Here is a 25,937-nt window from a genome sequence, read left to right on the forward strand (position 1 = left end):
TTACTTTTTCATCCTGGAAGTAGTTCACAGCCCCACGGACTGTGAAGTGGGATCCAAAGCCTTATGTCTTCTTTCCCCCTTTTTTTAAATATTTTTTATATATTTTCCTTTTCCTCTCTCTATCCCCTTACTTCCAATGTTGTTTTCTCCATATTACCTGTATTTTCTCTCCCTCCCATTCCTTACTCCTGTCCCATTGTAGGTTGATTTGGGCTAAGGCTATAATTACTGTTAAAAACTTAATAAAGTTTTTTAATGAGGCGAAATAGTGACTATTCTAGCAGACGTAGGGCTTTAAACATGGCAGCTACTCACTTTAAATAAATAAATAAATAAATAAATAAACCAACACCCTTTCCTTTCCCTAGATCACATAGATGCCATAAATGTCTAGGGTTGATATACCCGTTTAATGTAACAGTGATTTCAATAAAGTGGTTACTTGGAATATGTTTATTAAGCAGTGGCGTAACTACCACCATAGCAGCGGTAGCAGCTGCCACAGGGCCCGGGACATTAGGGGCCCGGTAACAGCTGCTACCGCTGCTATCATTATTCTCGGAGGTCTTTTCAGACCCCCGAGTATACATGAGTCCCCCTGCGAACTTCCGGTTGGCACATGCGCAATGGAAGGGCGGCAAGAAGACTTCCTGTTCCTTAGTGAATTAACCAGGGCTGGGTATGTACTTCAGGGTATGGTCCTCGGGTTACGACGAGCCTGCTGCAGAACCTCATTTTCTGAATGCTATACAGTGTATAGCATTCGGCAAATGAAGGCTGATTGTGTAGCAGGCTCGTCCTTGCTACAAGCAGGTAAGTATGCTGTTACCAGTTGACTTTTTCTCATTGAAATGAATAGACCAGCGTTGATTGGCCAGTGGCCAGTGATTTGGCCAATCAACGCTGGTTCTGCCAGAGGCTCGTCTGAGGAGGCGGAGTCTAACATCGGACTATTCATTCCAATGAGAAAAGCTCTTGCCTGCCCGTGGCAAGGACGTGCCTGCTGCAGAATCAGTGTTCATTTGCCGAATGCTATACATATATATAGCATTCGGCAAATGAATATATATACTGTATAGCATTCAGCAAATGAGGTTCTGCAGCAGGCTCGTCGTAACCATGAAACAGTATGCCTATACCCCTGCTAGACATGGCAAACTCTCAAAACCGGAAAGAGATCTTCGACCGGAAATAGGAAGGGCGGGACTTAATCCTTTGTTATTGTTGTCAAAGGGGGACTCATGTATAATGATCGGGGCCCCCTGTTGGTGGAATACTTTCCACCAACAGGGGGCCCCGAAGCTGCAGCAACGGCTGAGACACAGGAGCTTCAGGTCTGGCTCCTGTCAGCGCTGCAGGACGCTCCCCCTCTCTCCCCCCTCCCTTTCTCTGCCTGTCCTCTGTCCACCAATGAGAGGAGGAGGCGGGGCTTATCCCTGCCGTCCTGCACAGAAGAGGAAGAAGCTGCGCTAGGAAAATGAAGATACACAGGTACGTACTGGGGTTACTATACTTATTACTATCAGGCATTTGGGGGGATTACTTGTGTTTTAGTAACTCCATGTGCCTCATAGTAATAGCAGTTAACCCCATCATCTCCCTCACATTAACCCCTGTTTGCCTCACCATAAGAGTTACTGATATGTGAGGCATTTGGGGGTAATAGTAATGAAGATACTTTATTATTACCTCCATGTCTCTCACATATCAGTAACTCTAATGGTGAGGCATACAGGGGTTAATGTGAGGGAGATGATGGGGTTAACTGTTATTAATATGAGGCACATGGAGTTACTAAATTGTAATGCACAGGACCAGATTTTTTTTTTATCCACAATTTGTCCTGGTATAGCGGTCAGCGGGTGACAGTATTTAGTCCTGTAGGGGCCACTAAGGGACATAATACTGTGTGCAGGGGGCCACTATTGGGTATAATACTGTGTGCAGGGGCCACTATTGGGTATAATACTGTGTGCAGGGGGCCACTATTGGGTATAATACTGTGTGCAGGGGCCACTATTGGGTATAATACTGTGTGCAGGGGCCACTAAGGGACATAATACTGTGTGCAGGGGCCACTATTGGGTATAATACTGTGTGCAGGGGCCACTATGGGACATAATAGAGCGCGCAGGAATGCGTAGGAGGGACTCGGTCGAGATCTTCGGTGTCGGGGGGGCCCCATGTCAAAAGTTCGCCACGGGGCCCCGCCATTCCTAGTTACGCCACTGTTATTAAGTATTAAAAACTATAAACTATAGAAGTTGAGGGTTTGCACCTTGGCACTGCCAATTTTGGGAATACTGTTCACATGCATGACTTTTATGTCTTCTGTATTTGCACTGTATAGCATGGGGTACAGTGTTTTGGTTTTGCAGATAAAGTATGGATTTATAAAAGCAATGACTTCAGCATTTAGGAGCAGTATAGAACTTGCTTATCTGCTTTTATAGCTTCAGCAATAAATGGTTATTGTAAGCTTGACTGTGCATGTCAATAGGTTTATGTTTGTGGAAACACACATTTCTACGGGGACCTGAGATATAATGGATCTATCATTAAGTAATTATATGCTGTAGCTGTAAGAAAACTATGATGGATTGCTATTGGAACCCAGCTTGGTGGAAATCAATGACATTCCTACAAATCACCAAAATTGTATGGCAAAAATATGTGATTTAAAACTAAAACTTTATTAGAATTATTTAAAACTACACATATATAGTGATGTTATACTGTTACTAGCATAAAGTCCTATATTTGATGTAGTCCTTGTATTAGTATAAACAAGAACTATATGGACTAAACGCTAAGGTCTCCTACACTCACACCCATTCAGTGTAGGATAAAGATAAAGACGCTTCTGATAAAAGAACGCATGTGTATCTAGCATCCACATATAATGAACATGACTTATAGGAGTAACTGTCCAACCACACCCTCACAGTATGCCCTATAGCCCTCATTCACATTTCCAAAAACAGTGGTGGACATACTGTATATTTCTGTGGGATATATGAGGAGCGTGCGATTCTGTGGGATATTAACAAAGGAAATTGATGTAGTTTAAGTTGCACTAACGCTCACCATAGAGAAAACGCACTGCTACACTAAATGCTGCAGTGTGAATCATGACCTACAGATATTACATGAACTGATCAAAAATGGTAAGTATATCTCCATCTAAAAAAGATTGCATAAATACAACGGCTGGGACTTATATATGTTCTTAGATATGGATATGGTCACGATGGACAGTATGTCCACTATGGGGGGGTTAATTGTACATATGAACAGAGTATTGATTGGTATTTATCATGTGTCAACGGTGTATGTAGCTATAGCACCTGCCAGGATGTAATGTAGATGTGGTTCCTGGGTCCAATATGATATCTTGTAGGTCCCAGGCTATTATGGATGAGGTAACAATGGCTAAATTATACATCTATACATACACCTATCCATTTGGCACTTCAAAATTCATCTATATATCTCTTTGAAAGATGTTCCCTCTTTTAGATTGTATGAAATCGGGTATGGGACATAATTCACATTAAAATTATGTAGTTCTATCTGTCCTGCCTCTTTGCTGTACATCAGTTCTCAAATATGGATTTACTAGATATGAGGGACAATTATTCAAATATAACCATATTTGGCAACCTGTAATGGTTGTATTTATGCAATCTTTTTTAGATGGAGATATACTTACCATTTTTGATCAGTTCATGTAATATCTGTAGGTCATGATTCACACTGCAGCGTTTAGTGTAGCAGTGCGTTTTCTCTATGGTGAGCGTTATCAGTTTCACTTTGAGGGTTAACAAATGGTTCATCTATGTCCCATAGTGATATGTACATTGCTTACCCCCGTACCTAGGACAATGTTATCTTCTGATGCGTCCCTATCTACTTCGTTACGGGAACACTGTATGTAATTATCGGTGTCTGCAGTATGTGTCCATAAACAGACGGCTGCAGAGCGTTGGTCCGGAGACGATAACCAATGGGAAAGTGGGGTGGAGACTTGCCGCCACACCCCCGCACCTAACCGCTCCAGGATTGGTTGGCAGCTCTTGTGAGAAACACATATATAGAAGAGCTTAGCAGACACTCGCTGGCTTACATCAAGTATCGGCGTCCACCATCAGGGCGCCGAGAACTGTGGTTGTTACCGCAATTATTGGGTTCTCTATTCATCTCCTAGGCATAGGATATTCTCCTGATGAACTTGGTAGATAGGGAAATGCCAAGGGAAACGCGTAGAGAAGCTTATTGCTAATTATCGGGGTTGGGCTTCAGTGAGGGCTATAACATTAATAGCACATGCCTAACATCATGCCCCGTTAAACTAATGGGAGTAGTTTTCAGGCAGGGATATATTTATTAATTTCTGCCTTACCCAAATGTGAATTGATGTGGCTTATTAATGCATCCCCATTTACCTTGGATAATAGGAGCTTAGGATTCATCAATGTGCAATGAACCTTATATAGGTGAAACTTATATCTTGCTGTGATAGACTATAAACAGGTTATGTCTACACAATAGCGAATTGTTTCAGTTACAACAAGGGAGAAATAGTTGTGAATGTATAGCTCTTTATTGAGTGCAACTTAAACTACTGTATTTTCCGGACTATAAGGCGCACGTAAAAACTTACGATTTCCTCAGAAATCGTAAGTGCGCCTTATAGTCCGGTGCGCCTTATATATGGATGGAGGGGGCATTCACACTACGGAACGCAGCTGTATCACAGCCGTACACGCTGGCGTGAATGGAAAAAAGCAGTCCATTCATTTCTATGGGGAGCGCTCGCATGCCGGCTCCCATAGAAATGAATGAGAAGTGTCCGGCAGCCCTGCTGTAACGCCGGCGTGTACGGCTGTGATACACGCTGGTGTTCCGTAGTGTGAATGCCCCCTTAAAAGTTATATTAAACTACCCCCTGTCATGGCATTCTGAAACAGAATGTGAAACTTACCGAACGGTGCAGGGTGGGCGGGCATTCAGGCCTCCTCTTCCTCCGATGTCCTGACCACTTCCTCCGGCGCTCGCGAACTGATAATGGCCTGGGCGCATGCGCAATATCATAATGCTTCTACTACGGCTACTGCGCATGCGCCCAGGCCATTATCAGTTCGCGAGCGCCGGAGGAGGACGGAACATCGGAGGAAGAGGGGGCCTGAATGCCCGCCAACCCTGCACCGTTCGGGGGGGGGGGGGGGGTAGTTTAATATAACTTTTACGGTTGGGCTCTATCAGCATGATTTTGCTGATAGAGCCCCTTTAACTCCTCGCCTGCCGAGCGCTTCCAATAGAAGCGGCTGGCACGCGGGGGGTTAAGCGGCCGCTGGCAAAGTCTGCGTGCCGCCACTTTCAATAGCATATAATGCACACCGGACTGCGCCTTATAGTCCGGTGCGCCTTATATATGAACCGAGACGGACTATAAGGCGCTCATGGGCAATGCGCCTTATAGTCCAGTGTGCCTTATAGTCCGTAAAATACGGTACATCAATTTCCTTTGTTAATATCCCACAGAATCGCACGCTCCTTATATATTCCACAGAAATATATGTCCTCCACTGTTTTTGGAAATGTGAATGAGGGCTATAGGGCATACTGTGAGGGTGTGGTTGGACAGTTACTCCTATAAGTCATGTTCATTATATGTGGATGCTAGATACACATGCGTTCTTTTATCAGAAGCGTCTTTATCTTTATCCTACACTGAATGGGTGTGAGTGTAGGAGACCTTAGCGTTTAGTCCATATAGTTCTTGTTTATACTAATACAAGGACCACATCAAATATAGGACTTTATGCTAGTAACAGTATAACATCACTATATATGTGTAGTTTTAAATAATTCTAATAAAGTTTTAGTTTTAAATCACGTATTTTTGCCATACAATTTTGGTGATTAATGAAAAACCCAGACATTCCTACAAACACTGAATTACTGTTAGTGAAAAACTAGTTATGTCTATTTCTTTAAATCTATGTTTGTCACTATTAATCTTACGGAGACAGTTCATGTTGCTATTGTAACTTCACATCATTATTTTTCTTAATAAAATTCATGGCAAATTCTGGTAGTAGCATTTGTATTGTGTTACTGTAGTGTTAAATTTTACATAGTCAGACACAGGGTTCTTTTTTTAGTTACACAACTTTTTTAAGTAAGTAGTAGGAACAGATTGGTTTAGAAATGGCAGATGGGCAGTTTTCACAGGCTGTAAGATTGTTTGTTCTACATTTGTATTCATTTATGAATATAACAATTGCCAGTGTATGTAAAAACTATTGAAGAATCTCAAGCTGGTCATAGACATAGATAAAAGTTGTCTGAAATGGCCAATTTTGACTGCAATAACTGGCGGCAGACATCTGTCTGCCAAATAACTGATATAATGGGGCAAATCTAATAAGACTGAAAGGACATTGCACCAAATGTGCTCCACAATATTATCCCTCTACAACAGAAAATTTGCAAAAGGGATTGAAGAGCTTCCTCTGTTGCACTGGAAATTTTCAGCTATGGGTCATCCGAAAATAGAAGTCTATGGCATGATCAGCTGAATTTGGCTTATCGTTAGCCATTTAAATTTTTTTCGTGAATGGGCAATATTATTGGTTATGAATCATCCAACCATAAATTGATTGGTGGAATCACACCTGACTTTAAAGGGACTCTATCATTGGGAAAAGTCATTTTTAACTAAACACATCCTTGCATAGGCTTTAGAAATGCTATTCCACACATACCTTTAGTATGTAAATTGCCTCAGTGGTTTCTGAATAAGTCCGTTTTTATTCATATGCTAATGAGCTTCCAGCCAGCACAGGAAGTTACCAGCAGCACTTACGTCTGCTATTATTTCCTATGTGTGTGTGCAAACAGGAAGCTGAGTCATCAGCAGCAGCAGCCTGTGCATAGGAAACAATAGCAAAGGGGGTGCACGATGCATTGTGCACCAGTCTAATTAGCATATGAATAAAACCGGACTTATTCAAAAACCGCTGAGGAAATTTACATACTAAACGTAGGTGTGACATAGCCTTTAGGCTATGCAAGGATGTGATTTAGTTAAAATGACTTTTCCCAATGATAGAACCCTTTTAAACATATGTGAAGGGCTGCCTTTAATAGTTATTTTCTAACTAAATACAGATTCAACCTTGGGACCTCACATCATCAACAGCTCCTAACCAGCATGGCCCTATAGCAAGATGGATAATACATCAGAAAATCTAGTTTGGCTCTGAGTAAGAAAAATATTTGACTGCGTCTTTTATATACCACTGAACTTTTTTTGACGTGGTTTTTTACATGAGGCATTTTTTAGGCATTTTTAGTTTTTTTGTTTTTTTTTTTGTTTTTTTTTTGCTCCAGCATAGTGTATGGACCTAGAAACTTCTCTTTGAAAAACGCTAGCGGTTTTTGAAGTGGTTTTTGCAAAAAATGCATCAAAAAACTGCATCGTGGTTTTTCCACCTCCCATTGATTTCAATGGGTTTTTCCAGGCAGAATCCTGAAGATAGGTCATGTTGCTTTTTTTTCCGGTTAGCTGAGAAAAAAATATTAGCGAAAAAATGCTAGTGGCTCCCATTGAAATGAATGGGAGGCGTTTTTTGGAGGTGGATTCTGCATCAAAATCCGCTGGCAAAAAACTCTGTGTGAACTAGTCTTAACCGTGATGGCAAACCTTTTAGGGTCCATTCACATGGAGGAAAATGGTGTTTAATTTGGTGTGGAATCCGCATCAGATTCAGCGTTGAAAAAGGAATCCATTGAAGTTAATGGGAGGATTTTTTTTTCAGCGCTGAATCTGACGAGGATTCTACACCAAATTCAGCACCATTTTCCTCCACGTGAATGCACCCTTAGAGACCGAATGCCCATACTCCAACCAAAATTCCACAAATTTATCGCAAAGTGCCAACATGGCAATTTAACCTTAAAGGGATTCTACCAATAAACCAACATTTTTTCTAATTACCACGTCAGAATAGCCTTAAGAAAGGCTATTCGTCTCCTACCTTTAGACCTGGTCTCCACGGTGCCGTTCCTTAGAAATACCATCATACTTTTTATTTCGTTGTCAACATTAAATAGGACCTTTCATGGGTTTGGGCACAGACAGTTCTATATACTGCTGGAAAGCCGACAGTGCGCTGAATTCAGCGCACTGTCGGCTTTCCCGATCTTTTCCCGTTCCCGAGGAACGTCCCCTCCCCTCCTGATAATACTTGTCTATGGACGAGTACTGTGAGCAGAGGGAGGAGGCATTCCTCCCCGCTCACACAGTACAGCGCAATAGCACTGCTGTGCAAAAGGACGTCCCTGACAGAGTGTCAGAAATGCCCTTCTGACTGTGAAGAGCTACGGTACTGGCGCCGATAGCTCTTCACTGGGGGCACAGATTGTGAAAGCTGACAGTGCACTGAATTCAGCGCACTGTCGGCTTTCCAGCAGTATATAGAACTGCCTGTGCCCCAAACCATGAAAAGTCCTCTTTACTTAAAGGGGCTCTATCACTAGGAAAAGCATTTTTAACTAATCGCACCTTTGCATAGCTTTTAGAAAGTCTATTTCACACCTACCTTTAGTATGTAAATTGCCTCAGTGGTTTCTGAATAAGTCTGTTTTTATTCATATGCTAATTAAACTGGTGCACGATAGATCGTGCACACCTCTCCCTATTATTTTCTATGGGAGACTGCTGCTGCTGATGACTCAGCTTCCTGTTTGCCTCACACACATAGAAGATAATAGAAAAGAGGAGACTGCTGGGAACTTCCTGTGCTGACTGGAGGCTCATTAGCATATGAATAAAAACGAACTTATTCAGAGACCACTGAGGCAATCTACATACTATAGGTAAGTGTGAAGTAGCATTTCTAAAGCCTATGCAAGCATGTGATTAGTTAAAAATGACTTTTCCCAGTGATAGAGCCCCTTTAATTTTTCAAGTCTCCGCCTATGCTTCCAGCTTCCTTAGATCCCCCTGTAATATTCTATTATCCTCCTCATTTTTGATTACGTACACAGTTTAGTATCATCTTCAAATATGGACACCCTGCTTTGTAGGGCAGGATTAAAACCCTGGGGTTTAATAACAGAGATTTGTCAGCTCATTTTTACTGAGGATCAGTCCTTATCAATATGAGATCTCTGGGGTTAAGACCATGTGAGTGGACCTATAGTGCTATATAGGACGTGGCAGTAGTTACATTGCATTGCATTGCATATGAAATGAACAAAATAATGTAAACAGAGAAGGAGTCAAAATATTTGCATTAGTTATTGTTTGCATCCCTTTTTGAACAGTTAGTTAGCAGGGTTCCCAGGTGTCAGAAGTTTTTTGTTTTTTTTTTTGTTTTTTTTTTGGGGGGGGGGGGGTCTGTTTTTTTCATGCATTTATTTTGGGGAATATATAATGCATTCTTCAACTGCAATTTCAACATTTTTGGCAGTTTTGTTTTTAAAATCATCATGTAGTATAGATGGCACGTTGTCCAGTGTGATTCCAAATTAAGCTTTTTTATGTTTTGTGTTTATGCTTTTACAGTATGTTTCACTTTATTTGTTCACTAGCTTTTTGCAACAGTTTTTATTAAAGTACTCAACCCTATTGGTTTCTCCATTCAAAAATACTTTTTGGATTGTTTCAATGCTTTTAAAATAAATCATCTGCAGGATTAAACACACAGATGAAATGGTGTGCAAATTATTTCACAGAAAATATGCATTTGGGAAATATGTATAATCTGATGATTTCTAACCCTTTAAAGACACGGACAAAAAAAATCACCTCAAGGGTAAAGTCCCATGTTGCAGAAGTGCAGCTTTTTTGTTTGTTTTTGTTTGCTGTGGGTTTTTTTTAGTCCAAAGCCAGGAGTAGATTGAGCAGAAGGTAGAAGTGTAAGGGATAGTTCACACTGAGTAAACACGCACTCATTTTGGCAAAATACACGTGTAAAAATAAGACTCCCATTGACTTCAATGACATTTTTTTACACGTGTACAAAAATACGGCAAAATACACGTGTAAAATGTCATTTGAGTCAATGGGAGTCTTAGTTTTACACGTGTATTCTTTTCACGTGTATTTTGCCAAAATAAACACGCGTTTATTCCGTATGAACTACCCCTTACAGTTTCCTTTGTGTTTTCCTTTTCCTTTGTAGCTATTCTTGCCTTTGGCTCAAAAACCACAGCTAAGGCTGAGGCCCCATGCTGCGGAATTTTGCAACAAAAAAGTAGCTTTTCTGCAGTGTGGAGCCTCAGCTTAAAAGCCACAGCTCCATTCTTCAAATCCGACATATGTCAAGTTATGTTGTAATAACTTAGGAAAGCTTTAATATTTACATTTTACTTCATGATAGTGGTAAACTTTGATATTTTATGCATTTATTTATGAAAAATAGGAAACTTTGTGTAGATGGGAAAAAAAATGTAATTTTTAAAATTTTAAATCCATAGCACCAGATTAATAGATATTATCTATCATGTCTCTGCTTTATGTTGGCATCATTTTTAGTTTCAGATATATTTATTAAATTACAACAGAATGGAAAAAAAACACATTAAACAGCAGCTCTATCACAAACAGTAAGAATTCAACATAGAGTGTGCATATGTAAAAGAAGACAACGTATAACATATGGTAGCATGTAAGAGACCAAGGGTAAATAAGGGAATAACAAAAACATAAAAATCAACTCAAATTGGGAGAATAGAGGAAGAATAACAATGCTACAATGGGTAAGGGCAGCAGGAGTAACTACCAAGAAACCACCAGTGGTGAGGGGTGGGGTAGTGAGGACACAATCCAGTCACAGGGCCAAAGCTGGAGACAGTATGGGAGGCCTGGGATGCGAGACCTGTTGACACAAGGGGCCCAGATTTTGTCTAAGAGCAGGTGGATATCAGAAATAATGGAGTTAATCTTCTCATGGAGCATAATGATATCAACCCGTCGCATAACCTCAGCCACTGAGAGAAATTATTTTCTCCAGTTGGAGGCAATGTGAATTAAGGCAGCTAATAAAACATATTGCAGAATCTTAAACTGGGCGTATTTCAAGTTAGAGGGCTTAAGGTTGAAGAGGAATGTGGAAACCTGAATGGGAAAGACTGTCTAAGGGTGCATTCACACTACGTTTCCTGAAGCTTATTCTGAACGTAAAACACGTTCAGAATAAGCGGCGTATAAAGCAGCTCCATTCATTTCTATGGGAGCCGGCATACGAGCGCTCCCCATAGAAATGCATGGGCTGCTTCTTTCACTGCGAGCACTCCCATTGAAGTGAATGGGAAGTGCCGGCGTGTACGCTCCGGCATGAGCAGAGCTTGCCGTATACGCCGGCACTTCCCATTCACTTCAATGGGAGTGCTCGCAGTGAAAGAAGCAGCCCTTTCATTTCTATGGGGAGCGATCGTATGCCGGCTCCCATAGAAATGAATGGAGCTGCTTTATACGCCGCTTATTCTGAACGTGTTTTACGTTCAGAATAAGCTTCAGGAAACGTAGTGTGAATGCACCCTAAAGAGTCGTTGCGCAATCCTATGGATAGCCAAACAATAGCATTGGGCATAAGGCAGGACCACCACACATGGAAGATAACTTTCTATGCTTAGGAGTAGCAATCAAGTTCAGTGGGAGGTTGAAACATTGATCGACAGTTATCTCAGTTTGCACAGTCACAGAGATTTTGCCTTTCACTGTTAGGACCGCCAACTGGACTCTTACTTCTAAAAATAGAAAAAACAGAGAAATAAATAACTAATAAAGTTATATTGAATCTTTTTCCAACAGAACTATATATTAACCTGCTAAACTTCTCATTTTCTATAACATGCTGCCTGCAGATAGCATCACATTTTCTTGGGCAGGTTCCCTTTAAATGTATTGTATCTCAATAAATCTTTTTATATTAATACTATGTTTGCTGTGAGTATATCCTATTTAATTTACTGCTATTTGTTTATGCCAGGGTTACATACAGAACCATAACTTTTTACTTTTGTGTTTTTATTCGTATTATTTTATGCAGGGTCCTTGGAATATATTGAGCCCTTCCCTTAGCCTTGTTCCATCTGTCAGTCATGGCGACTGGAGGTGGAGATGATAATTCTGAAGAAGCTGTAAATGCGAAAGAAGGTGAGTCACCTATCAAACACAGTTTAATATGTTCATAAAAACACATAGTATAAATATATACAGCGAACATCAAGACTGTCAGCTGTTAGTAGTATTACGTATTCATTATGACCTACCAGAAAGGTTTTGTAAAGTTTTATTTGTCAAAAAACTGTCTTTAAAGCTGTACTTGAGGGAGAATTTTCATCCATCAATCCATTAGTACTGGGCAAAGTGGTATCCAGGACTGGCATTTGTGAGGAAGGGGGACTGGACAACTGCCTAGAACCCCCATCTCTAAAGGAACCCCTTGTTTCAGCACTGTTCTAAGAGTGCTTGTCTGTGAAAGCAAGGACATGAGCAGTTGCAAAGCTTTGAAGGCAGAAGCAGACTGCAACCCACTATACAAAAATGGCATAAAGATTGGCATCCCTGAAATTTTTCTAGAAAATTATTGCAATTACACATGTTTTGTTATACATATGTTTACTGCCTTTGTGTGTATTACAAAAACATAAAAAAATTGAGGAAAAAGGCAAATTGCACATAATGTACACAAAATGTCATAAATGGACCTGGCAAAATTGTTGGCAAATAACTTTGTTTCAAACATGTGATCTTCATTCAAATTTCAAACGTGGGCAATATAAAAATCACACCAGATAAAACCAGAAACCAAGAAGAAACCAGATAAAAAGGAGAAGTTGACTCAGTCTTTGTATTGTGTGTCTGTGTATGCCACACTAAGCATGGTGAACAGTAAGAGTAAAAGAGAACTGTCAGAGGACTTGAGAACCAAAATTGTGCAAAACTACCAACAATCTGAAGATTACAAGTCCATCTCCAGAGATTTTGATGTTTCTCTGTCCATGGTTCGCAACATAAATCAAGAAGTTTACAACCCATGTAGCTAATCTCCCTGGATGTGGACCGAAGAGAAAAATGGATGAAAGGTGGTTGAAGGGTTGTAACACAGGGTTGTCTGGATGGTGAATAAGCAGCCCCAATCATGTTCCAAAGATATTCAAGCTATCCTGTAGACTCAGGGTACATCAGTGTCAGCACGAACTATCCATCAGCATTTGAATCAAATGAAACTCTAAGGAGGCCCACACCGAGACAATAAAAAAAGCTAGACTGCAGTTTGCCGAAATGTACGTGAGTAAGCCAAAATCCTTCTGGGAAAACATGGGAAAGCTTTTTGGTAAAGCACATCATTCTACTGTTTATTGAAAATAGAACGAGATTCAAAGATGTTTTGGGTTTGGTTTTATGCCTCTGGCAATGGGTACCTTGACTATGTGCAAGTCATCATGAATCTGAAGATTGCTAAAGGATTTTGGTTCTCAACGTAGGGCCCAGTGTCTGGTTTGCGTCCTAGGTCATGGGTCTTCCAGCAGGACAATAACCCCAAATATACTTCAAAAATCACCCAGAAATGAATGGAAACAAAGTGCTGGACAATTTGGAAGTGGCCAGCAATGAGTTTGGATCTAAATCCCATTGAACACTGGTTAAGAGATCTTAAAACTGCTGTTGGGAGAATGTACCCTTCAAATATGACAGACCTGGAGAAGTTTGCAAAAGAACATCCAAAATTCCAGTTGAGAGGTGTAAGAAGCTTGTTAATGGTTATTTTTTCCAAAGGATGTGCAACCAAATATTAAGTTGAGGGTGTCAGCAATTTTTTCCTACCCATTTTTGTAGTTTTGCGTGAAATTATATAATTTTGGCAGTTTTTTTCCTCAGCTTCTAGAACTAAGGCAAACACAGACAGAGTAACATCAATATAATTGTAACATATACGGTATGCCCATGGAAACACTGATTGTAGGGAGTGAATAAAAAATGCCTGTTTAACTATATACTATGCTGTCACTTTCTTTTTATATTTTTAAAAATGTTTCAAAAATTAGCCCGTATTTATGTATCATACATACAGTACATAGATGTAAAGGCTTTTAGAAGTGCGCTAAAAATTATGGGGACTTGGAAGTGCAACAGGTTTGTTCTGAAGAAACTGCCTGGTTTCTGGTTGAAAAGTGAAGAACAAAAAATGGCTTAAAAAAACCAAACCCTTTTATAGGTTATATTTTGTTTTTAATATGCCAATAGGGACAACTGGCAACTAGAAAGTTTGAGGAAATACTTGACATACTGTCAATATGCCTGGTTGAAAAGTGGCTTTTTAAAAAAAATAAAAAAATAATGATTTGAGAGCAGATGCCACACCAACATGGCAGTATTGGAAGAAGCAGTGGGTTTGGTTTTTGTTATGTTAAATTTACATACTTTTGAACTCTTCATAAATCAGTGTCACATGCCTGTGCACATGAATGGAGATCTACGACATTCAAGAACTGGTGTAGATTTCCATTATAATTCCTGTAAGAAAGAACTGGCATGAGTTTATTTATTTTGTTTACTTGTATAGCGCCATTTTGTTCCGCAGCGTTTTATAGACATTGTTAGTCACTGTCCCATATAGTTATAAATATTTAAAGGGATCCTATCTTTTAAACACATTTTTTTCTCCCTAACATGTTGGAATAGCCGTAAGAAACTCTCCAGCGCCGCCTCCATCTTCTTCTTCAACGAGGTCTTCACCGCGTCTTCTTCCGGTGGTGTCTTCTAACTTCTATGCCTCGGGCCTATGGCAAAGCCGACTGCACATGCCCGCAGCCACAAGAAAAATGGCCACTTCCACAGAATTGTAAGCGGCCATTTTCTTGTGGCCTAGAATAAAAAACAAAAGAGACACTGAGCACACTATATAGTGTAGAATGTCTGATAAATTTTGGTGGAAATAACCAGAAGATTTAAAAGGACCAAATGGCCTCTCACCTGATGAGGTTGTGACAATCGCTCACAACTACGTTTGGGGTTTACCGTCAGGTGGAGGAGGCAGCACGTCTGATGGACACCGGCCAAGGCCAGGGAAGATAGCGTTTTCAATTAAATGGAAAGACGGCGCTCTCAGGTCACAACAGGATTTTATTGAATAAGACAATGATGCACTTCATTGTGCATCATTGTCTTATTCAATAAAATCCTGTTGTGACCTGAGAGCGCCGTCTTTCCATTTAATTGAAAATGATATTTTTTTGTGGCCGGCGGGCATGCGCAGTTGGCTTTGCCCGAGGCATAGAAGTTAGAAGACACCACCGGAAGAAGTCGCGGTGAAGACCTCGTTCCAGGAGAAGATGGAGGCGGCGCTGGAGAGGTCTCTGGCAGCATTGGGGACACCCCCAGTGCTGCGAGAGAGCTCATTTACATACCAAGAGAAACCGGGATTGCAGGCACACGGCAGCGCGTAGAAAACAAGGAAAGGTAGGAGACAAATAGCCTTTCTTAAGGCATGTTTCCGACATGTTAGGGAGAAAAAAATGTGTTTAAAAGATAGGATCCCTTTAAGGCTGCGACATCCCTGTGGCAATGTGGTTAGTGAGGTGCAGAACAAAGTTTATGGTATGTGTTTGGTGTAAGAAAACTGCTTTGTGCCAAATGTGCACCATATTATCATCCCTCTCTGGCAGAAAACTGGCATAGAAGGAGAGGTAAATGTCCCCCCATGTATTTTTTTTTTTCTACCGAAATGCAGTGGAGTCACAATATTTGTGCCACTGTCGCTGACAACACTCCCCAGTTATAGATGGGCCTTGTCTGGTTTTGGATCTGGGCCTGCATTAACACAGTGCTGTCAGTACCTAGTCTTGTTGCGTTTCTGGGATATCTGCTGCTCAAAACATTGACATTGATAACCATGTATTGCCCATAATTGCTGCTGTACTTGTAAAAGGTAGCATACACATTTCCCAACACTAATATATCCAAGGAGCTTTCCTCATTCTCTTAACATGTGGTGATATAAAGTATTCCTAGAAAATGATGGCAGCTAGGTATCATCGAAGCAGGTATCATCAAAGCTGAGCATATTCCATCAGCTGTCAAAACGCAGTGTAATCCACTATGTGGTACGGCAGCTACTGCAGCACCAGCAACTTGGCCGAGTGCGAGTTAAGTTGCTAACAGAAACAGACCAATGGATGTGGAAAGAACTGCGCTTGCTCCAAATTCCATAAATTCAACACGATCTTTATTATAATTCCTAATACACTTTGGTGTATTAGGAATTATAATAAAGATCGTGTTGAATTTATGGAATTTGGAGCAAGCGCAGTTCTTTCCACATCCATTGGTCTGTTTCTGTTCGTGTTCATTTCACCTCCTGGAGGTATTGGATGTTACTACTGCTGCTGACAAGCTCCTATGTGCAAAGACACTCCTCTAATGAGAATCTAATCCTGGGGGTCTGCTCGGTGAATCTTCTCGAGTTAAGTTGCTGAAACTGCCGGACTGGTCGTATAGTATAGTTTCCTGGACACACATCCCCTTATGGATGCTTGACACTGGAATAGAGGAGGAGAAGCAGGCAATAATACTGATGATGATAACATTAACCATTTGCTAGGTAGGATATGGCCTTGCTACGAGGAAGATCACATATAGAAGGAGTAGAGTGGTCACTTTGCCTGCCACTGCCAATTCTTTTTTGCAGTGTCAGCTGGTGATGCCTTTTCATGTTAATACAAAGTTCCTTGTTTCCTAAGTGAGTATGTGCATGCTACAGCAGCTATTATTGTTGGTTTGTAAAAAAAAGCATAGCAAAAGTTTTTGTTTCATTAGAAATACAAGGGTCACCTTCAGATTTCTGTTGCAGATTTAATTGCAAATACACAATATTTTTTTAAGCTCATTTAAAATTGTGTATGATATACTTTCTATACTGCATGTGCACATGCCCTTAGAGATTCTTTGGCTTTCAAGCCCCACACTTTTTATATTGGCACAATTTGTGTAAAACTGTCCCTGGTGGTATCTGGATTTGCCAATATTACTCAAATTTCGCCTAAAAGATTTAGTTTTTACATGTGTTTTTGATGACACTCTCTTAGGGCAAGGTAACACTGCCACACATTATGTGATAATGCCCCTGCCTAGTGTAAATAAAAAAAAACTCCCTCTCAAGTGAAACCATCCTTACTTATTACTTAGATTATGTTTATGTTTTATTTTATTATGTATAAGACTGGGCTAGGAGACTACACAGCAGATTCTACCTAAAATCATCAGAGCGTAAAGTCCAGCACGGAGGACTTTCCTTTCTGCCTATTTCAGTATAAAAACTGCTGAAACGCGTCAGACAACCTGCGGACCCCATTATACTCTATAGGGTTCACAGGTAATCGCCTTTTTAGCGAAGCGGCTCTGTCGTTCGTGTCCCATGCAACCCGAATGATGGAGAGACCAACGCTAGTGTGAAACTAGCATAAGGATGTTTTTGGTCATTTTAGACACCGTTATTTTCATTTTTGTTGGAAATGCTAACAATGTTGTATGTTTTACAGTGCATTTTTAGGACGGACATACATGTGGTGTACTTGTAGTGGTTTAGCCACTTTAAAATTGCCAATTACCCCCCTGCATGCTGAGTTTTAAACAAATGTTCTAAGAAAATGTTATGTTTTCTGTTTCAATATGAATAGAGATGAGCGAACACTGTTCGGATCAGCCGATCCGAACAGCACACTCCCATAGAAATGAATGGAAGCACCTGTGACGCCGGCCGACCTCCGGCAAAGTCAGCGTCACAGGTGCTTCCATTCATTTCTATGGGAGCGTGCTGTTCGGATCGGCTGATCCGAAGTGTTCGCTCATCTCTAAATATGAACTATGTTCTAAAGTGCATTGACTAGTGTTATATTTTTTACTTTATTTATAGTAACATGATGTTTCCTGAATTTGAGACTTTTATATAATTTTATAACTTTTTTTTTTTTCTATAGAGAAACAGGCAGAGGCTGTTTTCCTTAGTTACACATTCCACATGACAGCATTGAGAAGTGAAAATGAAGATTCAAGACCACTTAGTGATGAAATACAAGATGCAAGACAATCAGACGGGTACCAGACTGAAGAAAAATGTTAATAATCTAATGATTTTAGGGATTATTTGCAGACGTTAAAGGGGTGTCCTATATAAGGTATTTATGGAACAGCCACAGTCTACTGACCTCAAAAGCCCCCAACCCCAGATTCTCCAGCTGCAGATGCAAAGTAGGCTACATCAGCCTCAGTGGAGAGGTGCCCATGGTTTAGAGAGACACATAAAAGTGTGGCCATCTAACTATTGAAGCCTAGTCGACTTTTGTTCTATTAGGTCTAAGAGGTAAGACTTTACCCAACAAGGCTGGAATGATTAACCACTTCAGTACCGGGCCAATTTGTGATCCAGGACCAGACACATTTTAGGTTTTATTTGTGCAATTATGAGGGCTGTAATATTTTTCTCATACTACTCATTCAACTAATTTTTGCGTCTTTTTTTCGGGGACACATACGGCTTTATTTTTTGTTTTTATTTTCAAATGTGTTTTAAATTTTTTTTTTTTATATCTGGGAAAATATAAACAAAATAGGAGGGAAATTATGTCTGGTTTTCACTTTTTTAAAAATGTTTTTTAATTTAATAACACAAAGTGCTACTGAAAAATTTTATAAAACAGTTTTTCCTCTCCGTTATGGTAATTTTTATTTTGTTAGGTGTTGTCGGTGGTGGGGCTATAACCTTTAATAACATATTAAAGGCATATTATTGGCTTATTATTTTACTTATTTTTTTTAATTATTTTATATAATTTTTTTTTTTACTTTTTTATTAATTTTTTTTATATATTTTTTTCAGATTTTGTCCCCATAGGGGACATCTGATCACTTTTTTCCTTGTTAGGGAGGCTGATTTTCCCTACAACTTGGGATGGTACATTTACCCCCAGTTGTAGGAGGAATTCAACCTCCTGCACCTTATAGAGCTGATCTGGGACCTGTAGGACCCAACAGCTCTTGTAAGATGCAGACTCCGGCAGATCACGTGATCATTGGGTCAGAGGGCAGCTGCATCACATAGCTGTGTATATAGCACTAATTGAGCACTGTATACATAGCGATTGAAAAGGCAGGAAGGTAATAAACCTTCCCTGCCATCTCTCTGGGAGCTCCGGCTGAAGTTACAGCCGGCTCCCAGTATCATCAGGTGCACGATCTCTGTGCAGCTGCTGTGTTCTTACAGGACATACCGACACGTCCTGTCAGAACAAGGCAACCACTGTCCGGACATAGATAGTCTATGGTCGGTCCGGAAGTGGTTAAACTATAAATGCTTCACATGGGAATACCCCTTTAACTACTAAGTTACTAATTCCGTAAAAGGTTAGTTTCATAGGTACAGGACTATGTTTAAAGTTTTTGTTCAGCTGTCATTTTTATGTATAAAATTCTGTGCTGATTAATTTTATAAAAGGGTTTTCCTAGAAAGTGATGACTTAGCCTTGGAACACACCATTACTTTCTGATGGATGGGGATGTGGGTGACACAATGCTGAGACTGAAGTGCTGAAGAAATCCTCTGTCAATGTTGAATCTAGGTAGATTCAGCAACAGGGTTCATGATCGGACACCTAGCGAGCGATCATTTGATTCTGGGATCAATTGAGGCAGTGGCAGAGATGCTGCAATCACTTTAAATAAAATACTGTCCTGACTGAATGTAAACCAATCTTCAGTGTGGTAGTTATGCTGCAATACCTTAAAAACATTAAGGCCACAGTGACCTTGATCAACTTGCTGGGGGAGGGGGGTGGCTAGGAAAATGTTTCACTTATTCTACTGTTGGCTTCACCTCTCTCCCAGGGCCACATTCCAGTAAAATTCATACTGTGTGGCTATCTGAAGCAGGCAACAAACTGCAGGGTCACAGTGATCAAACCATCTCTGATTCAAAACTACTGGCATGTCCTAGCCATAACCCAACAATGTCTGTCATGAGACTAGCCTTTTTTAGTAAAAGGTATAATTGTTTATGAGTAACAAATCAAACTAAAATCCTGAATAAAGGAAAATGTATTAAAATTTTTCCTGTTCAAATATATTTCAAATGACTTGAGAATCCCAGGACTGATCCATGTCGTACGTCGTACTGTTGGTGGCAAAATGCTGCTTAGGCCTGGGTCACTTCTGCATTCGAGTTTGCGAACAGAAACCTATACATATAGAAAAGCGGTTACCTGGGAAAACACGCCGACCCCATAGACTATAATGATGTGAACCGGGCCTTACTGTCACAATGACTCCAGCCCTCTGTCCCTTCAGTACAGAATTGATATACTCAGTTTAAGATTTTTGCTGATGCATAGCTTGGAGACTGAAAAGTTGTAAGATTTGTATACAACTAGGTTTCTAAAAAGTGGAAGTCGGTAGTATGTAACTCCTAGGTGTGTGTCATTTATTAGATACATGGGAAAGTGAGGAGCTCTTAGGAACTTTGAAGGGCACGACATGGCACTTAACCACAGATTTTGGGACGTTGAAGGTTCATTAGGCGTCAGGAGAACCTATGATGTCTGTGAGGAGGATTAGGGGACTGGGGTTTCAGTTGTGTTGAGTGAATACTTTGCCTAGATCTGCACATTGCAGCAGTTATGTTAGATAAATGTCCAAATGTTATGAACATTATGTAGGATTAAACTTTCTATTCTACCACACTATAATGTATATCATATACTATATGAAATCTTCAATAAACAGTTGCTTTAAATATTGTATTTGTTTTTTTCCTTCTATAGTGAAATAGACAATCTGGGAAAACAGTTAGCTGCCATTGGTGATGACATATATAAGCGATATGAAACTACTTTTGATAATTTCCTTAAAGACTTGGATCCCAACCTCGAAAATGCTTATGAAATCTTCAAAAAGATTGCTTCCAGGTAGTAAAAGCTGTGAATTTGGTTTTGAATAACTTTTTTCTTATTTAACTCTCATGTTTATCCTTTTGCCTGAGTGAATGATTATTTAGCCAGAACTATACATATATAGTCAGCAATAGCCCTAAAATTTTTAGTACTATTTATGGATTCTATTACCTCTTAGGGCAGGTTCAAATCTGCGCCCAATCTCTGTTTTGCAGGTTTCTGTTTCCTGCCCGAGAAACTGGACAGGAGAAGGAAAACTGCAGTCACTTTTTTTTGGAAAGTGTCTGGCCGTGAGCGCCTGTGAGCATTTTGTGTTCTCCATGGCGAAACCATTTTTTTTTAACTGGACGCAAAGTCGGACATGCAGGACTTTGTGTCCGGTTAAAAAAAAAAAAAAGAAGCAGTTTCGCCGCGGAGAGCACAAAACGCTCACAGGCGCTCACGGCCGGAAACTGTCTGCCAGGTTTCCGTCTTCTGTCGGCAAAAGACGGAAACCTGAAAACGGAGATTGGGCGCTGGTGTGAACCCGCCCTAAAATGTTTTAGTATAAACTGAATGACAGCCTGTAGATCTAGTCCAGCTATTTAAAGAGGATCTTTCACCCTCTTCAACAAGTCTAGCTCTTTACATCAATTAATAGTCTCCCTTTCACTGATTCTAGCACAAATGAATTTTTTTTCTGTAGCCTTCACCGTTCTCGAGCAGTTAATGCTGAAAGTTTTGATGTCTTAGGCCAGGGCCCCACGGGATGTAAACGCCACGATTTACACGCAACAGAGATGTTGCGGAAAAAATCGCGGCGTTTTACAGTGCAGGCAAAGGGGATGGGATTCATGCGAATCGTATGCCCACCTTGTGGAAGAAATTGCAGCGCAGACACGCTGCGATTTGCAAAGCCGCTGCGGCTTTGCAAATCGCAGCATGTCAATTATATCTACGGAAACGCCGGCGGGTTTCCCGTAGATATAATGTTAAGAGAAAGTCCGCAGAGGAAAACTCTGTGAACTTTCTCTTAAAAGTGCTGTGGAAAGAACCATGATGCGTTCATGCCGTGGCTCGTTCCGCAGCGCGCTGCGATTACGGCCCATTGGGCTTTAGCCTTATATGGTATTTACGTCCCAAATGACCACAGTGAGCCCTTTCCAGGTGAATAAGGTTTCACAAAAAGGCACTGGGCTAAATCTGACTTGAAGTAAAAAACAGACTTTATAGGAAATACACCAAACAACTTAATACACGACGTGTTTTAGTGAATTGCACCCCTTTCTCAAGTGATACGTAACGGGAAACAACTGAAGGATCCTATGATAGAGCACATAAGGATCCATCTTAGTAATAACCAAATAAATTAAATAACAGACCATATAAAAATTATACATAAAATAATGCAAATTGTGTGTAAAAAAACATACACAATAAATCCGTGATAAGAATAATCATATTACACATACATATAATCAGTTCTGTCATGTCCAACATCAAACTACATAAATCTCCATATATGTTTCAACATCATTAGGATGACCAAGACCATTCTCATAGTGCCATGGGATAAAATCCAGTGTGATAACACTACATTTAAACAGGGAGTGATCCCAAGAGATATGGGCATATAAAAATGATGTTTCTGTGCAAACTGTAGTTACACAAGGGTAGCCAGTAGTTTAGAAGAAAATGCAAAAACCTAACTTTTATTGAATATTGTTAAAACTGTATGCACCCAGTGATCATTCCAAAATCAAAAGGAAATAAAATCTAATTCTCGATACTTCTTTACAGTTGGTTCAATCACCACAGTTGTTGCTGGGTTATATCATCTGTTCATCTCCAAGCAGGCCCCACTCTGTCAAATATTTTAGCGGAGCCAGAGTGAAAAGTGTATATATAAATAAAATCCCAGCCAACTCTATTCTAGCAACTATGATATCACGGGATGAATAGTGGCAGGTACACCTAGTTTCCTCCTACATAGTGAGAGGTGGTAGTGATAATAAATGGTGAGCCAGGTCAACCTATTTCTAATATTGTAGCTCCCCAAAACAACCCCACTACAATGCTTCACTACATACACTCACCGGCCACTTTATTAGGTACACCTGTCCAACTGCTCGTTAACACTTAATTTCTAATCAGCCAATCACATGGCGGCAACTCAGTGCATTTAGGCATGTAGACATGGTCAAGACAATCTCCTGCAGTTCAAATCGAGCATCAGTATGGGGAAGAAAGGTGATTTGAGTGCCTTTGAACGTGGCATGGTTGTTGGTGCCAGAAGGGCTGGTCTGAGTATTTCAGAAACTGCTGATCTACTGGGATTTTCACGCACAACCATCTCTAGGGTTTACAGAGAATTGTCCGAAAAAGAAAAAACATCCAGTGAGCGGCAGTTCTGTGGGCGGAAATGCGTTGTTGATGCCAGAGGTCAGAGGAGAATGGCCAGACTGGTTCGAGCTGATAGAAAGGCAACAGTGACTCAAATAGCCACCCGTTACAACCAAGGTAGCCAGAAGAGCATCTCTGAACGCACAGTACGTCGAACTTTGAGGCAGATGGGCTACAGCAGCAGAAGACCACACCGGGTGCCACTCCTTTCAGCTAAGAACAGGAAACTGAGGCTACAATTTGCACAAGCTCATCGAAATTGGACAATTGAAGATTGGAAAAACGTTGCCTGGTCTGATGAGTCTCGATTTCTGCTGCGACATTCGGATGGTAGGGTCAGAATTTGGCGTCAACAACATGAAAGCATGGATCCATCCTGCCTTGTATCAACGGTTCAGGTTGGTGGTGGTGGTGTCATGGTGTGGGGAATATTTTCTTGGCACTCTTTGGGCCCCTTGGTACCAATTGAGCATCGTTGCAACGCCAAAGCCTACCTGAGTATTGTTGCTGACCATGTCCATCCCTTTATGACCACAATGTACCCAACATCTGATGGCTACTTTCAGCAGGATAATGCGCCATGTCTTAAAGCTGGAATCATCTCAGACTGGTTTCTTGAACATGACAATGAGTTCACTGTACTCCAATGGCCCCCACAGTCACCAGATCTCAATCCAATAGAGCATCTTTGGGATGTGGTGGAAGGGGAGATTCGCATCATGGATGTGCAGCCGACAAATCTGCGGCAACTGTGTGATGCCATCGTGTCAATATGGACCAAAATCTCTGAGGAATGGTTCCAGAACCTTGTTGAATCTATGCCACGAAGAATTGAGGCAGTTCTGAAGGCAAAAGGGGGTCCAACCCATTACTAGCATGGTGTACCTAATAAAGTGGCCGGTGAGTGTAAATCAGAGTGCAGTCTCTACACTACGGTACCCTGCTTCCTAATACAAAAATCAGCTTCCTCTATGCGTTTCGCTGCTTGGCTCATCAGGAGGACAAGATTTGCTAGATCAAAGTGATGTGCGGTGAAAACTGCGCAAACTGCTCTCTTTTTATTAAGTTCAATTACCTGTTCCAAGAACCAGCAGCATTGTGGTTATTTTCTAAGGAGTGTGTACATATCAACTACCACGTACAGTGTGTCTTTATAAGCAAAATAGGCACGTAGGTTAGTATTTCGTCAGCTTACCACAAGAACCATATATTTAAGCACACCTTCAATTATTTTAATATTTTGAGCCTGTTCTTAAGAGTTCCCATTTGACATGTGCGGATGGTATACTAACCTGTGTGCCTATTTTGCTTATATAGACACACTGCACGCGGTAGTCCGCGTATACACACTCCTTAGAGAACAACCAAAAGGCTTCTGGTTCTTGGAACAGTTAATTGAACTAAGAGAGCACTATGCACAGAAACTTTATTTTTATATGCCCATATCTCTTGGGATCACTCCCTTTTTAAATGTTACAGTAGTGTTATACCACTGGATTGATTTTATTTCCTTTTGATTTTGGAATGATCACTGGGTGCATACAGTTTTAACAATATTCAATAAAAGTTAGGTTTTTGCATTTTCTTCTAAACTACTGGGTACCCTTGTGTAACTACAGTTTGCACAGAAACATCATTTTTATATGCCCATATCTCTTGGGATCACTCCCAGTTTAAATGTAGTGTTATCACACTGGATTTTATCCCATGGCACTATGAGAATGGTCTTGGTCATCCTAATGATGTTGAAACATATATGGAGGTTTATGTAGTTTGATTTTGGACATGATAGAACTGATTATATGTATGTGTAATAAGGTTATTCTTATCACGGATTTATTGTATATGTTTTTTACACACAATTTGCATTATTTTATGTATAATTTTTTTATATGGTCTGTTTATGTAATTTATTTGGGTATTGCTTAGATGGATCTTTATGTGCTCTATTGTAAGATCCTTTGGTTGTTCCTCATTACGTATCACTTGAGAAAGGGGTGCGATTCCCTGAAATCCTCTGACAAGCGCCGCGTGTTAAGTTACTTGGTGTGTTTCCAATAAAGTCTATTTTTTACTTTGAGTCTGATATACCAAACCACAACACAAACACGCATATATCATTGATTGCGTGTATCTCTTATACCTGTTATGGGCCCTACAAAAACCTGTCCTTACCACACAACTAAGAGCAATAAACAAAAAACAAGGTAAGTATGACATCTGATGTCCAAATGTTGTAGCATCAATACACATGATATAATGTTAAAATTCCACAATTTTATTAAACAACAATATACAAAATACAAAAACAATATGGACAATGTCAGGACGAAAAAATACAGATACAGAAAACTGGGTATTGCGAAGTGCCAGCTAGGAAGCTGGTCCCTGGAAGTACTACTAAGTTATTAAGAAATAAAAGGTATGTGTAGCCAGTATATAGTCTCACCTGAGACACACTGATTGTACAAAAACAATTCACATGTGTGGCGTTATCTTGAAACCAGATTGATGCAAGTGCATACAATAATAACAAATGCCAATACTATATTACATACAATCCCATAAATGGATGTCCATTATGGTTAAAAAAA

The 25,937-nt window shown here is 40.3% G+C and overlaps 1 protein-coding gene across 1 annotated transcript in view; it reads left to right on the forward strand.

Annotated features, from left to right (window-relative positions):
* BAK1 (BCL2 antagonist/killer 1) overlaps positions 1 to 25,937 on the forward strand; it is a 55,836-nt gene that overhangs the window by 16,344 nt on the left and 13,555 nt on the right. Inside the window, exons 2-4 of the mRNA XM_075264359.1 lie at positions 12,066 to 12,172; positions 17,998 to 18,115; positions 20,833 to 20,976. Of these exons, the coding sequence (XP_075120460.1) occupies positions 12,118 to 12,172; positions 17,998 to 18,115; positions 20,833 to 20,976 (317 nt within the window). The 5' untranslated portion in view covers positions 12,066 to 12,117. The remainder of the gene's footprint in view (positions 1 to 12,065; positions 12,173 to 17,997; positions 18,116 to 20,832; positions 20,977 to 25,937) is intronic.

Source organism: Leptodactylus fuscus, chromosome 2 (assembly GCF_031893055.1).
Source record: "Leptodactylus fuscus isolate aLepFus1 chromosome 2, aLepFus1.hap2, whole genome shotgun sequence".
Classification (NCBI taxonomy): domain Eukaryota; kingdom Metazoa; phylum Chordata; class Amphibia; order Anura; family Leptodactylidae; genus Leptodactylus; species Leptodactylus fuscus.